This window comes from Nannospalax galili, unplaced genomic scaffold (assembly GCF_000622305.1).
Source record: "Nannospalax galili isolate Female #2095 unplaced genomic scaffold, S.galili_v1.0 scaffold1513, whole genome shotgun sequence".
In the NCBI taxonomy this organism is placed as follows: Eukaryota; Metazoa; Chordata; class Mammalia; order Rodentia; family Spalacidae; genus Nannospalax; species Nannospalax galili.
The window spans coordinates 274,327-288,053 of record NW_008333402.1 but is presented as its reverse complement, the minus strand read 5'-3'; the positions used below and the strand labels follow the sequence as shown (position 1 = coordinate 288,053).

General features: G+C 40.5%; 1 protein-coding gene across 1 annotated transcript in view; it reads left to right on the top strand.

Moving 5' to 3' along the window:
- Mrps5 (mitochondrial ribosomal protein S5) overlaps window positions 1-13,727 on the top strand; it is a 29,614-nt gene that overhangs the window by 11,746 nt on the left and 4,141 nt on the right. The window contains exons 4-10 of the mRNA XM_008828178.3: window positions 4,417-4,542; window positions 6,255-6,488; window positions 7,889-7,923; window positions 9,490-9,580; window positions 10,589-10,635; window positions 11,527-11,584; window positions 11,881-11,943. Coding sequence (XP_008826400.1) covers window positions 4,417-4,542; window positions 6,255-6,488; window positions 7,889-7,923; window positions 9,490-9,580; window positions 10,589-10,635; window positions 11,527-11,584; window positions 11,881-11,943 — 654 coding nt within the window. The remainder of the gene's footprint in view (window positions 1-4,416; window positions 4,543-6,254; window positions 6,489-7,888; window positions 7,924-9,489; window positions 9,581-10,588; window positions 10,636-11,526; window positions 11,585-11,880; window positions 11,944-13,727) is intronic.

The following is a 13,727-nucleotide window of genomic DNA, read 5'->3' as shown; positions in this document are numbered from 1 at the left end:
TCTGGTTAGTAACAAAAATATCAATGAGAAATAATTGTCTAAACAACTTTTTATATAGACTTAAGCCTAATGTCTGAGAACTGTAATCCCTTGAACTCTTAAAGAAATACACTGATGACTTTCTTTACTCTTTGGTTATATTTTCCTTTTGGGTGTTTAGGATTATACAGTTGGCCCAAATAAATCAATTTATTTTTACACTTAAGGTCATTTGAGGATCTGTTCCTCAGGGATCACATGGGATTGGGAGGAGCTCCTGGCTCCTTTCTTTTACCAGTTCCATCTATGTGAAGATAAGTCAAAGGTCCTGCTTGACCATGTCTGGCTTCACTTGGAAGCATGAATGAGATGTTTCCTCTGAGTTGACCCGCCTCTTTGTAGACTGGACACTGGTTCAGGTCCATCTTGTGGGGTCTCCATGTCCTCCCTGAACAAGAGGACAGGTTCACCACAGTTACAGGACATTTTGAGAGATGTTCCAAGGTCCCCTGGAAGTTAGTTGACCTAAGGCAAAGGGCAGGGGGCAAAAACTGTCCTTTAAGTCCCTCTGACCAGATTAGTATAGGCCTCAAATTATGGATGTTAAACATCCAATAAGGTTAGTTCCATCAGTCTAGTACTTTTAATTATCATATGCTATGTAGATAAGGCTTCGGTAAAAAACAAATATTCTCAGATAAACCTTGATTAGATATATATTTTGTTCCTTAAACTAGTTGACTAAACTATGATCATAGAAATTTTAAGATTATGTGTTTAATTTTTTGTCTCATCATTTTTATATCATAACAGACCTTCATCACTTGCTTAGGCTTTTTGAATTTTTCTGTCTATTTTGGAAAATATCTCCATTTCCATATCCTTTTAACATCTTTTACATTTCTCATTTTTTTAAAAAAATAATTATGAGACATAATAGCATTAACCAATAAGATTTCCATCTGTTGTGAGACTTCTTTTCCTGGGGATCTAAGCAAGGCTTATTCCTTTTCAAGGTTCTAGGGTTGAGCCAATGTTTGATTAAAGTTCTACTGCAATGAATTTATTGAGCTTACTTACCGAGATAACTGAGGGGTTGCTGAGGTGTATGATTGACCTGAGGGTATGCACACTGGAAAGCCTTAACCCAGCATGGGTCATGCCTTCTCTTCCTAGCCTTCCCCAGATTGTATACTTTAGCCCTCTCCAAATCCAGGAGGCCATGTGTGATTAGGGCCAAATTACATACAGTTGGCTGGGAAGAGTGGCTGGATAATCCAGTGAGGGTCCAGTGATCCTGCATGGCCCTCCTTTAATGAATGAGTACAACTGTCAGTAAGCCCAATTGTGATGATGTTTAGTGATCAGGCTTAGCTGAAGTTGTGATGCTGGTAGTTATTTCATGCAGAAGGGACTGCTATGTAACATCATGTTATTAAAAGGACCTGGATTTTAAAAGGATTTGGTGCTAGGATCCACATATGAGGGAGAACATGCGTCGTTTGTTTTTCTGAGTCTGTGTTACTTCACTTAGTTTAACAGTTTCTAGATCCATCCATTTACCTGCAAATTTCATTATTTCATCTTTCTTTACTGCTGAAGAGAACTCCATTGTGTAAATATACCACATTTTTGTTAACCACTGGTCAGTTGAGGGGCACTTAGGTTGCTTCCATCTCTTAGCTATTATGAAAAGAGCAGCAACAAAGTGTCTCTACAATAGGAGTCAGGATGGGGGCTCTCAGGCAATCACCTGCATTCTCAGGCCCTCTGCCAGAGGGAGGCCAGAACTCAGCACTCTCTGGCAGTCTGCTCACAGTGAACATTTTTTGTGGACTGCTCATATGTGGTATTGCGAGTATGTAGTATTTCATTGTGTGGATATAAATCATTGTAATTTGGAAGTCTTGTGATGACTACTAGGTCATTTGTGTAGCAATAGTGACAAGAGCATCAGGTGACAAGGGTTGGATATATCCTAAGCTTCTCTGTACTTGCAAATTCAGGTGTAATGAGAAAACATGTGGGTAAAGTAGGGGCCGGTAGACTCTTCCCTTGGACAAATATATAGGCATTTCACATCTAGTATCCATGTTTTGATGTTTTGTTTTGTTTTTTAAAAACAGGGTTGCTATATAGGCCAGGCTGACCTTGAATGCTCAATTTTGCCATAGCCTCTTGAATCTGGGATTCTCAATATGCCTTTACCCTGGGTGTGAGAATTTTTATTTTTAGTAGTCTCCCTAGGTCTAAAATGCTTTATTCACACTCTTTTGGGGGTGCTGGGGATCTGAACTCTGGTCCTCATGGTTGTGTGGCAAGCACTTTATCCACTAAGCCATTTCTCTAGTTCCTTCCTTTTTAATCTGACTGAATGATTTACTGATTCTAAGAGAAGGAAAACTACTTGATTAGCCTCTCAGTGTGTCCCCATTACAAGTGAACTTAAGTAGTGAGGGAAAACAATCAGATTTTTAGGGAAAGTTTGAGTTTGGTGCTTTATCTCATACCTGTGGTTGTTTTATGTGAATTGCTGTTGGCCTAAAGTTTGAGCTTAATCCTTTACTCTGATCAGGCACGTTCAGAGCACAATGTGTTATGAAACCACATTTTTCAGGTTTATTCAAGATTAGCTATAATATATGTGCCCTGGAAATGAAATACTATACAGATATAAAGCACATACAAATATTGTAAATAAAAAACATTTTTCTTTTTTAATGTTACCTACCTGGAATATCAAGGGCAAGGCCTTTCAGGAAACAAGCAAATAGAATTTTTTTGGGGGGGATCTTTTTGAGACATGGTCTCCCTGTAGCCCCAGCTATCCTGGAACTCACTATGTCGACCAGGCTGACCAGGCTGACCTCGAACTCATAAAGATCTGCCTGCCTCTGCCTCCCAAGTGCTGGGATTAAAGGCGTGTGCCACCATGCCCAGCTTGCAAATAGAATTTTTAAATCTGAAAGTTTATAAAAGGAGACTGAAAGTTCTTAATTGGGCTTCTAGAATATATTTAAATGTTAGGTACATAAAGATATGAAGATGCATGAGTCTTTAAGTGTTGAGTAGGATATTTGTGTGGCTCTGATTTGGGCATGTGTGTACCTGTGTATGCCCCTGCACATATGTGCCTGTATGTGTGGAGCCATGGACCAACCTTAGCTGTTGTTCTTCAGACACCTTGTTGTTTGAGACAGACTGTCCCACTGACTTGGAACCCACTAAGTAGGCTAGCCTAGCTGGCCAGCGAGCCCCTGGGATCCACCTTGTCTGCCTTTCTGGTGCTAGGATTACAACATGAGCCATCTGGTCTGGGTTTCTTTTTACATAGGTTCTGGGGATTGAATTCAGGTCCTCCAAGCACTTTACCTACTAAGTTTATTTGTCTAGCCCTAGCTTCGAGTCTTTATAATATAAATTGGTAATGGAATAAAATTTGCTCATAAAATGGTTGGTGACCTTGGGAAAACAGAATTTTAAATACCAATAAAACCCAGTAATGATCAAACATAAAGAATTTAAATATTCTACAAGTACAAAGGATAAAGTATTGATTGAAATGTGTGCTAGAAACAGATACTAGGATCCTAGAAATTGACAAATGGAAATAAATCAATAGTACTAGAGTCTGTACATGACTTAAAAGACACAGATGACTTAAGACAGGCATGTACACACATACACAGATACACATAGGCACCCCCACAGATACACATGGATACTAACTTGAAACGTCTATATACTTGTCCTGAGTATTTATAAAATCTTTAATTTGTTATTTTTATTTTCTGTGTGTGAGTGTAATGCCTGCATATATGTAAGTGCACTTGTGCTGTGTAATGTCTGCGGAGGTCAGAAGAGAGTGTCAGATCCCCTGGTTCTGGAGTTAGGACAGTTGTTAGTTTTCATGTGGGTGCTGGGAACTGAACCTGGGTCCTCTGCAAGAACAGCCAGTGCTCTTAACCACTGAGCTATCTCCATCCCTGTCCTGTGTATTTAGAAGGAAACAAATGTTAGGGCTTTGGCAGAAGAGTAGAACCAACACTCTGTTTCAGACTATAGATACAGACTGAAATGTTGGTTCTTGTTTATATGAAGGGTAGTTATTGATTATCCCAGTGATTATTGTAGAGGCCCGAGGACAGGGAGATGACCTAAATCCTAGCTGATCAAATGGCAGGGAAACAAACCTACTGGTGAGGACCTGAGGCTTCGGCGTTGGCTGTTTTGTGTGGGAGAACTAACAGCATCATCTTCTCTTGTGCTTCCCTAACATAGTTATGGTATATGCAAAGAATGACTTTATTTTGATTATCTCATTCTATCATTATAGAAGAAGCTGCTTCATCTGGCCATTTTTATTCAGTAGAAGACCATAGATTGTTTGCTTTAAAACTGCAGCATTTTAAAAAAGCAAACCCTGTTTCTTTACAGTGACAGCAGAAGAACTCTGGAAAGGCGCTTTAGGAGAGACTGGTGCTGGGGCAAGAAAAGGAAGAGGCAAAAGAACAAAGAAAAAGAGAAGAAAGGATTTGAACAGGGGTCAGCTCATTGGTGAAGGTAAACTTACTTATGAAAAGAACTAACTTCCTGCTTTGTTTGAAACGGCGTCTCACTATGTAGTAGCTCATGCTGGCCTTGAACTCAATGATCCTCCAGCCTTACTTGGCTTCCCTAGTACTAGAATTACAGGCATGTGCCACAACTCCCAGCTGTGGCCACCAGGGGCAGCCACAGTACCTGAATGAATTGCCACAGAACTGAAAATAAACCAGGGGACCCAGGCTTCCATGTAGAGGAGTGCTGATCATAAAAGCAGCTCTGCTTTTACTCTCATTCTCCTAAGAATCACAGTCACGTGTCTACAGAACTGAACAATAATAAAATGACTTCTCATACTTGTGAGAACCACAGTCAATTGTTTACAGAACATTGAATAATAATAATAATATGGCTAGAATATAACAGTTCAACAAAATAAGATGAGCACATCAGCATTATCTCCATGCTATGTCTACTTAGGAGGGGGAACTCAGGCATTCTGGACCTATCTTCCGAGTAAGTATTCTTGCATAAACTTTCTCATGAGATACACGGCTTTCCAAACATACGTGCTTGAGGTTCAGTCTAATTCACCAAGCATATTTTTAAAGTCATAGGAACACTATTTCACAGTCTCTTCTTTCACCCAGCAAATGGGCTGGCCTTTACTATTATTTTTTAATTATAAAATTATATGTAGACATTCTCAGTTAAAAAAAAAAGGAATTATAGAGAATGGTGAAAGTCCCCTTTTACTAACCTCAGTCCTGTTTCCTCCTCTGGTCTCATTTTGGTATGTTTCCTTTAGTATTTCTTGATGCTTTCATGTAAATGCCTTTCTAAAGATAAGTAAGTTATACCATATGCTGTGTGCCGTACAATGGTTAGTTTTATTTGTCAGCTTGACACAACCTAGAATCTCCTGAGAAGAGTCTTAATGAGGGGTTGTCCAGATCAGGTTGGCCTGTGGGCATGTTTGTGGGGAATTGCCCTGGTTATGTCAATTGATGTGGGAAGACCCAGTCTAAAAGTGGATAGCGCCATTCCCTGGGTTTGGTCCTGGACCATATACAGAAGGAGAAGGTGTACCAAGCCCTGGTAAGCTTGCATGCACCTATTCTCCTTCTGTTCTTGACGATGGCTATGACTAGGTGTTTTAAGTTCCTGTTGTCTGATTTCCCTGCATTGATGGGCTGTTACCTGAAACTGAGCTAAAACAAACTCTTCTTCCTCAAAGTTGCTTTTGTCTGAGTATTTATCACAGCATCAGTAAAGGAAACTGGGGCATGCTGTCTTAAAATTTGCTTTTTTCACTCAGCGGTAGGTGTTAGAAATCAGTATATCAGAACCTAGAAAGTGACCTTGTGCTTTGGATTTTGTGTAGAGTACCACATATGCCGGCTCTGCCATTTAGCTGTTCCACTGTCACTGAACACTTGGATTGCTGCAGTTTTTGCCTTTACAGATAACGTTTCAGTGAATGTGCTTGTCCAGCCCACATATGCCTTGTACCTATGTGGGAGTGTTTCTCTAGGTCATGGTTTGGAGTGGAGTGGAGCCACTAGCTTGGGCTGTATTTAAATTCTGATAGCACAAAGTGACTTGCTGAGTAATCCTGCCAGCTTAAGCTCTACCAGTGGCGTGCTGTTACCCTTATACATTGTCTAGTATTTTGAGACTGGAAACATGAATTCTAAAATTCTTACTCGTGTATATTTAAAAATCTTCAGGGCGTTCTGGTTTCCTGTGGCCTGGCTTGAATATCCCTGTTATGAAAAGTGGAGTGGTACAGACAATTGCCCAGAGAAACAAGGAAGAGCAGAAGAGGGTGGAGGCTGACATGGTCCAGCAGAGAGAAGAGTGGGACCGGAAGAGGAAGATAAAAGTTAAACGGGAGCGTGGATGGAGCGGAAATACATGGGGCGGTGTCAGTATTGGCCCCCCTGACCCGGGCCCCAACGGAGGTAGCAGAGTGAAGTTTTGTTTACCTTTGTGACAGGGTGGACTTATAGTTCTAGAGTATTTTTTGAAATGATTTTATTTACTTGTCTTTTTAGATTTTCTTTTTCCAGAAAAGGGTTTAAGCTTCTTTGAATAACTTATCCTGTTATCGTTGTCCAAACCGTATCTTGGGGACAGGAGAGACCCACAGCCAAGAAGTATTCCTCCAACAGACAGAAGTTGTCTGTAATGAAAGTTAAGCAGCTGAACATAGCCCTAATTAAGCCCAGTTCTTTGCTTGGTGACAGGGTTTCTTTGTAACCCTGTCTGGTCTGGAACTTTCTGTGTAGACCAGGCTAGCCTTAAACTCACAGAGATCTGCCTCTGCCTCCTGTGTGAAGTGCTGGGATTGAAGCATGCACCACGAGGCATGGCTTCAGTGGCTTTTTAAAATATATATATTTATTATTTTTATTTTATGTGTATGCGTGTATTGCCTGCATGTAGGTAAGTGCACCCGTGTCATGCAATGCCTGCGGAGGATGGAAGAGGCTGTTAGATCCCTTGGAACTGGAGTTATGGACAGTTGTTAGCTGCCATGTGGATGCTGAGATTTGAACCTGGGTCTTCTGCAAGAACAGTGAGTGTTCTTAACTGCTGAGCCATCTCTGCAGCCCTGGTTCTTGCAGAAGACCCAGGTTCAATTCCTAGTACCCATGTGGCAGCTAACAACCATCTGTAACTCCAGTTCTAGGGGATCTGGCAGCCTCCTTTGATCTGCGTGGGCATTGCACAACACAGGCGCACTTACATACATGTGTACAGTACACCCATACACAAAAAATAATAAAATAATACGGAGATTGAGCTAGAAAGACTAAAAGAAGGGGAGGACCACCTAGAGCTGGGAGGACTTGATGGAAGTGGAGACTATGGGTTTTGATTGGCTGGTTGTGACTGTGCCTTGACAGGCTGCACCTGACCAAATAGCTATACTGATTCAAGCCAGGGAAATATTGAGGAGAAGGTTTGAGCAGTTTGGAGAGTGATGGGCTTTGGTGTAAATGGTGCTAGGGAGCTCCAGGAACCATTGCCTTTGGAGCTGATGAGGTAGAGAGTTGGGGCATTGGGGGAGGGTAACTGAGTTCCTGAAACCAGAGGTAGAGCTTCTATTGAGGATGGGGAACCAGGATGTGGCTTTGAGAGTGGCAGCAAAAGACCCGAAACACTAACATTTGAAAGTCTGTGATGGAGCTGGGGGTGTAACTCAATGGTAGAATGCTTGCCTGACAAGCATGAGGCTCTGGGTTCAATTTTCACTATCCCCCGCCCTCCAGATCTGTGATGCTATCTATGTGAAAAATGCTTTCATTCATTAATAGTTACAGGCTCATTTATCTGTATGCTTTTTTTCCCCTCATAGAAACATACAACGATTTTGATACCAGAGTAATTGAGGTAGGCATACTGAATTAAATACCCAGCCAGGCCCTTGGAGAGGTTGTAGGGTATATGTGGTGGGGATGGGACAGGAAGAATTCGGGGGGAAAAGCTTTTGATGTGTGGTAGTTTCTTGTACACAGAGCCAGTCTGGGTAAGGAAATAGTGAAACTTCCAAGTTAAGTAACTCAATATTGGCTGTCCTGTTTCCCTTTTTAGGGGCTACCACATTGAGGTCTCATGACCAGATGGCTTCAATAGTATATTTAATAGCAAAATTTGGAGCTTATGTCTAAGTTTCCTCCATCCTAAAGCTAAAGCAGCATTAGCAATCTATCTTTGAGTTACAAACCAATCCTTTCTAGCACTCAGTTTGGAGAGCAGAGGGGCGATGGCGCAGGGTCACTGGTAGAAAGTGGGAGTGGTGAATGGCAGTTTTGCTGGAGAAATGAACTCTGGGCCACTTCTAGCCCTGTAGCCACTTTCCAGAGCATTCTCTAAAATAGTCACCATCCTGTTAGTCTGGCACTGCATACTTAATCTGTTTAATAGCGTAGGGAATAATCATTTGAGTTTGTGCTAGAGCCGTTCTGAATATGTATATATTATTCTGTCAGTCAGAGTAGAATTTAAAATAGGATTATAAGTATTTTTTTGTTGTTATCCCTGATAATAGATTTTGAAAGCTAATCCCCATTTTAAATTTCTTGTGTATGTTAGTGGTTTTCTGTATAGTTACTCATGAGAGTGGACTCAACCTCCCTTCTCCTTTAATTAATTGCATTTTATAGGAGAGGGGTGTCATGAGCCAGAGAGTAGTTGCTTTGTGAGCAAGTGTAATTAACAGTTTCATAGTTCCTGTCCTTTAAGGTCTAGATCAAATCAACCAACCAATCAACTAAACCAACCTGCAGATTTTCTTCTTGTTTATCATAAGCAGGTATTTCCAAATTTCCTATTCCAGTGGTCCAGGCCTGTGCAATTACTTTTGTATGCTGTTTTTTGTTGGGTTTTTTTTTTGGCCGGGGGGTCTTTTTGAGACAGGGTCTCCCAGTAGCCCCAGCTGGCCTGGAACTCACTTTGTAGGCCAGGCTGGCCTCAAACTCACAGAGATCCACCTGCCCCTGCTTTCCAAGTGCTAGGAATAAAGGTGTGCGCCACCATGCCTGGCTTCTGTATACTGTATTTTATCATTTCTAGGAAATGATGGCTTCTCTGTCACTGGGCTGCACTTTATACTCAGTGTTAAGCCATTTCATTGTAACCCAGAACATTTTTCATTTCTGTGGTATATTCCTTAAGATAGGCCATTTTGAGCTGTGTAAATTTCAAATTCCTTTAAACATTATCTCAGTTGAATCGTCTAATAACCCTGGGAAATAGGAAGAGAAAGTCTTATTTTCATTCTCTTCCTGATGAAACAGTATAGAGGGCAGCTCTGTTTGGATGAAGTTTGTGTGTCTTGCAACATAGGAAGGTAGAGTGCCCACACACCACAAGTAAACATGACTGAGATGGGTAGGTCCTGCTAGTCCTTCTTCAGGATTTTTGAAAGTGTTATTGATGAAACCTTTTGTCTTTTAGGTGCGAAATGTTTTCAATATGACAGCAAAAGAGGGAAGAAGGAAATCGGTCCGTGTCCTGGTTGTTGTGGGGAATGGAAATGGGGCTGCAGGTGAGTGGGTGTGGCTACTCCTGGTGGTGGTGTGAAGTCAGCCCTGGCCTGGCCCTGCCAAAAGCTTGAGGGTTCATGTTGCTGGCCTCACTTTGGGCTCACAGACCCTAATTTTCATTACTTAAATAAAAAAAAGTCATTATACGTTGTTATATTTTTGCAAGTATAGGTATTAGGGAATCTTCTTGCAGTGAACTTGCCACCCAGTATTTTTATGTGTTGGTAAGAGTTGCCAGATCGCTTTCTAAAAGTTGTGCCAGCTTGTGTTCCTCTCATCACATCCTTGTCTAGGCTGTAGTGCTTGGCAGTAGGTGTACACCATGTCTCTTAGTTTGAACTGGCATGTCTTTATTTAGGAAGTGTAGACATGATTTTGCATGCTTATTGACCACTGCTCTTTTCTTTTTGAGCTCTGTTAGTTCTTGTGCTTTGTTGGGTTTTTATTATTTTTCTTATTGATTAGTATTATAAGGTCTTTATAAGTTGAAGAAATGTCAGCTCTGACTTAGTTTATTCACAGGCTTACAAACCACTGATCTTATTTCCTACTTCATTAAAACCTGAATTCTACTCCAAAGGCCCAGCAAGAACGTGGTCTTGTGTTGGAGGAATGCATTTTCCACCGTCCCTGCCAGTTATTTCAGTATAATAAATATATATGTTTTATGAGTTGTTTTCCAAAGTATTACATCATTTGCCTTATTAGCTTAGAGCATATTTAATTTAAAAACTGAATACATTTCACTTCAGTAGAGATTTATTAAAGGTAATATTATGCAGCTGATGTTGAATTTCGTGAATATATTCAAATGTGAAATGTTCACATTAGGCAGGCAAATTTCTGTAGCTTCATGCTTCCTTGTTGGCTGTGGACAGCTGGTTTTCTCTGGACAGCAGGAAGATGAAGTGCTTTGAAATATTGTCAAAAACCAAACTGGGAATGTGGTGGAAGGTGTGCTATATGACAAAGCTATTTCCCTGTCCACATATTTGCTTTTCCTTTGAAAGGTTTTGCTATTGGAAAAGCCGCTGACCGGGCAGCTGCTTTCAGGAAGGTATATACCTTTTAACCTTTTTATTTGTTTTTTGTTTGTTTGTTTGTTTGTTTGAGACAGGGTCTTGCTGTATAGCCCAGGCTGACATGAACTCTGGTTCTGCTTGCTTTTGCCTCCTGAGAATTAGGATTATAGGTGTGTGCCACCACACCCAGCAGTGCATATTTTCTCTATCAATGCTTAGTAAAAGATAAGCTAGATGCTACATACATGGGAACTATAAGAAAATAATTTAGTCTAGAACCTTCAGGAGGCTTCATGTCAAAGCTTGCTTATCTAATAAAAATCCATTTCAGAAGTACCTCTGTTCTTTTGTGTCATGGTTATCAGACCTGTGATTGCTTATCAAAATTATGAGACTGCTGTGGAAGTGTGAATACTGACAGACTGTTCAAAGATACTAAGGAATTGTTCCTGTAAGTGGAATAGTGATAGTATGATTATGATTTTTTTAAGTTCTTATTTTTTAGAAATATATACCAAAGTTTTGTATTGGTAATAATAAAATATGATTTTAAAATTTACTAAGGTTTATTACATCTACAAACACCTTTTCCAGATATGATCATATGAACAAGTACTAAGAGTTAGAAATTAGACATATCAGTCCGGCATGGTGGCACACGCCTAGGCCAGCCTGGTCTACATAGCAGTTCCAGGCCAGCTGGGGCTACAGGGAGACCCTGTCTCAAAAGACCAAAAAAAAAAAAGGATATTTCTGAAATCCAACAAGACGCCAGATGTGGTGGCAAGCCTCTGTATTTCAAGCACTTGGTAGGCAGAGGCAAGATTGTGAATTTAAAGCCAGCCTAGACTACATACCAAACCTTGACTCACAGAAAGAACAAGCCAACGAGATATTTAAGAAAATATTTTCCTTCTTTTCTTTAGGCAAAGAACAGAGCAATTCATTATTTGCATTATATAGAGCTGTATGAAGGCCATACAAGTGAGTGTGGGTTGATTCTTCTAATGTTTGCAGGTCCTATTTGTTATACAGTGCGTTGCAAGGTATCTGTCTCTCCTAGTATTTTTGTGTTACTCTGTTACTACAGTCTTACAAGTACATAAAATGTGGAAACAAATCTAACCTGGGGGAGGTTAGTGGATGAGGGAGTTGAGAGTTTGTTCATCCTTGGCCACCGTGCTACTGTTTGGTGTAGGATGCATTGCTGTGTGATTTCACAGAGATGTTCAAACCACTCACCTAATCACTCTTCCTTTGTTTATGTTTTTACCCTCCAGTATTCCATGATATTTCACTAAGATATAAGAGGACACAAATCGCGATGAAGAAACAACCCAGAGGTAACTAACCATTTATTGAAGATAAAGCAGAGAAATTACAGCCGTCCCATCCTCTCCTTATTGTTGTTCACTTTTACCTGATCTCATCTTTCCACCAAAGTGGAAAGGTGCAAGCTAAGCCAAGGCTGGGTGAAGCTCTTGGGGAAATAAACAGCAGTGAAGCCACACAGCTTCCTGTGAGCACACACATGTTCCAGGATGAATTCAGCCAGGAGTGTATGTGAGGAGACCTCAGCAGAGGGAGTATTGGGTTTGGGTGAGTGGGAACATTAGTTCCTCCTTGAGAATTCATCTGTGCTATTAGGTACTTCTGGGTTTTTGTTGTTGTTATTGTTTGGTTGTACCAAATAGCCAAAGCTGGCCTTGATCTTCTGACCCTCCTGCCTCCTTCACCAAAGTGCAGGGATTACAGGAGTGCCCCACTGTGCCCAGCTTGATGCTTCTGTTTCTATACTGTGTTCAGTTCAAGCTGTTTCCTACTTATCATCAAGTGTAGTGGGTTTGGGGATCTTTTGGGTAGTGAGGATCAAACCCAAAGCCTCCTGCATGCATTCTACCCCTGAGCTCTGTCTCCAGCCCCTTCTTTACATTGAGTGCCCATCTTCCTTGAGATCTATTGACTGAAGCACTGGGAATGTACCAGTGATACTTCTTGTTTTGTGGATGGGCAGGCAGAGTTGGCTTTGGTGCTGTAATAGTTATGCCCATTGGACTCTGGGTGATACTCTGACACATTCTGATTTATAGCTCACCTGTAGTTCTACAGTAAAAAATGATCTTATATAACTTAGCTATATAAATCTCAAAAAGTTTGGGTTTCAAGAGTAATACATACTTAAAAATTTGTTACAAAGCTTCAACTAGAACTCTGTTAGAGCTATAGAATGGAAATAAAATCAAAATAAAAAAATACTCATGCGTTGATGGACCAGAATTTGCCTTCTGCTTCCAAGCTATATTTAATCATTCAACTGCTTGGGAAAACGCATTTATTTTGTCATTAGAAAAAGTATTGGGGGAAAAAAAAGAAAGAAAAAGAAAAAGTATTGCGTACTCAAGGGATGAGGTTTGGATCTGGACTGTTCTACAGTGGCTGCCAGCCAATAGGGTGATTGTGCTCTTAAAATGTGGCTGTTGAAATCTTCTGTATCAGATATACACAAAGTTTGGTATAAAAGAAGAATGTGAAGTCTCTTTCACATACTATTGTATGAAATACATTTTGAAGCAGTAATATTTGGCCCTGTTGCTTAATAAAATGTATTGCTAAAATGCATTATACTTAAGAAAAACATCAAGGGTCTGGAGAGATGGCTCAATGGTTAAGAGCACTGGCTGCTCTTGCAGAGGACCTGAGTTTGGTTCTCAGCACCCACATTGTGGCTAACAACTGTTTGTAACTCCAGTTCCAGAAGATTTGATGCCCTCTTCTGACCTCGATGGGCATTGCATGACACAGTTGTACTTACATACATGCAGGCAATGCACTCATACACAAAAAATAAAAGTAATAAATAAAATAGTTTTTTTAAAAAAAGGAGCTGGAGAGATGGCTCAGTGGTTAACAACACTGGTTGTTCTTGCAGAGGACCTGGGTTCGAATCCCAGCACCCACATGGCAGCTAACAACTGTCCATAACTCCAGTCCCAGGGGATCCGACAACCTCTTCTGACCTCCACAGGCATTGCACAACATGTGTGCACTTACCTACATAAACATAAAATAATACATGCATACACATAAAATAAAAATAATAAATTTATTTTAAAAAGTTAAAAAAAAT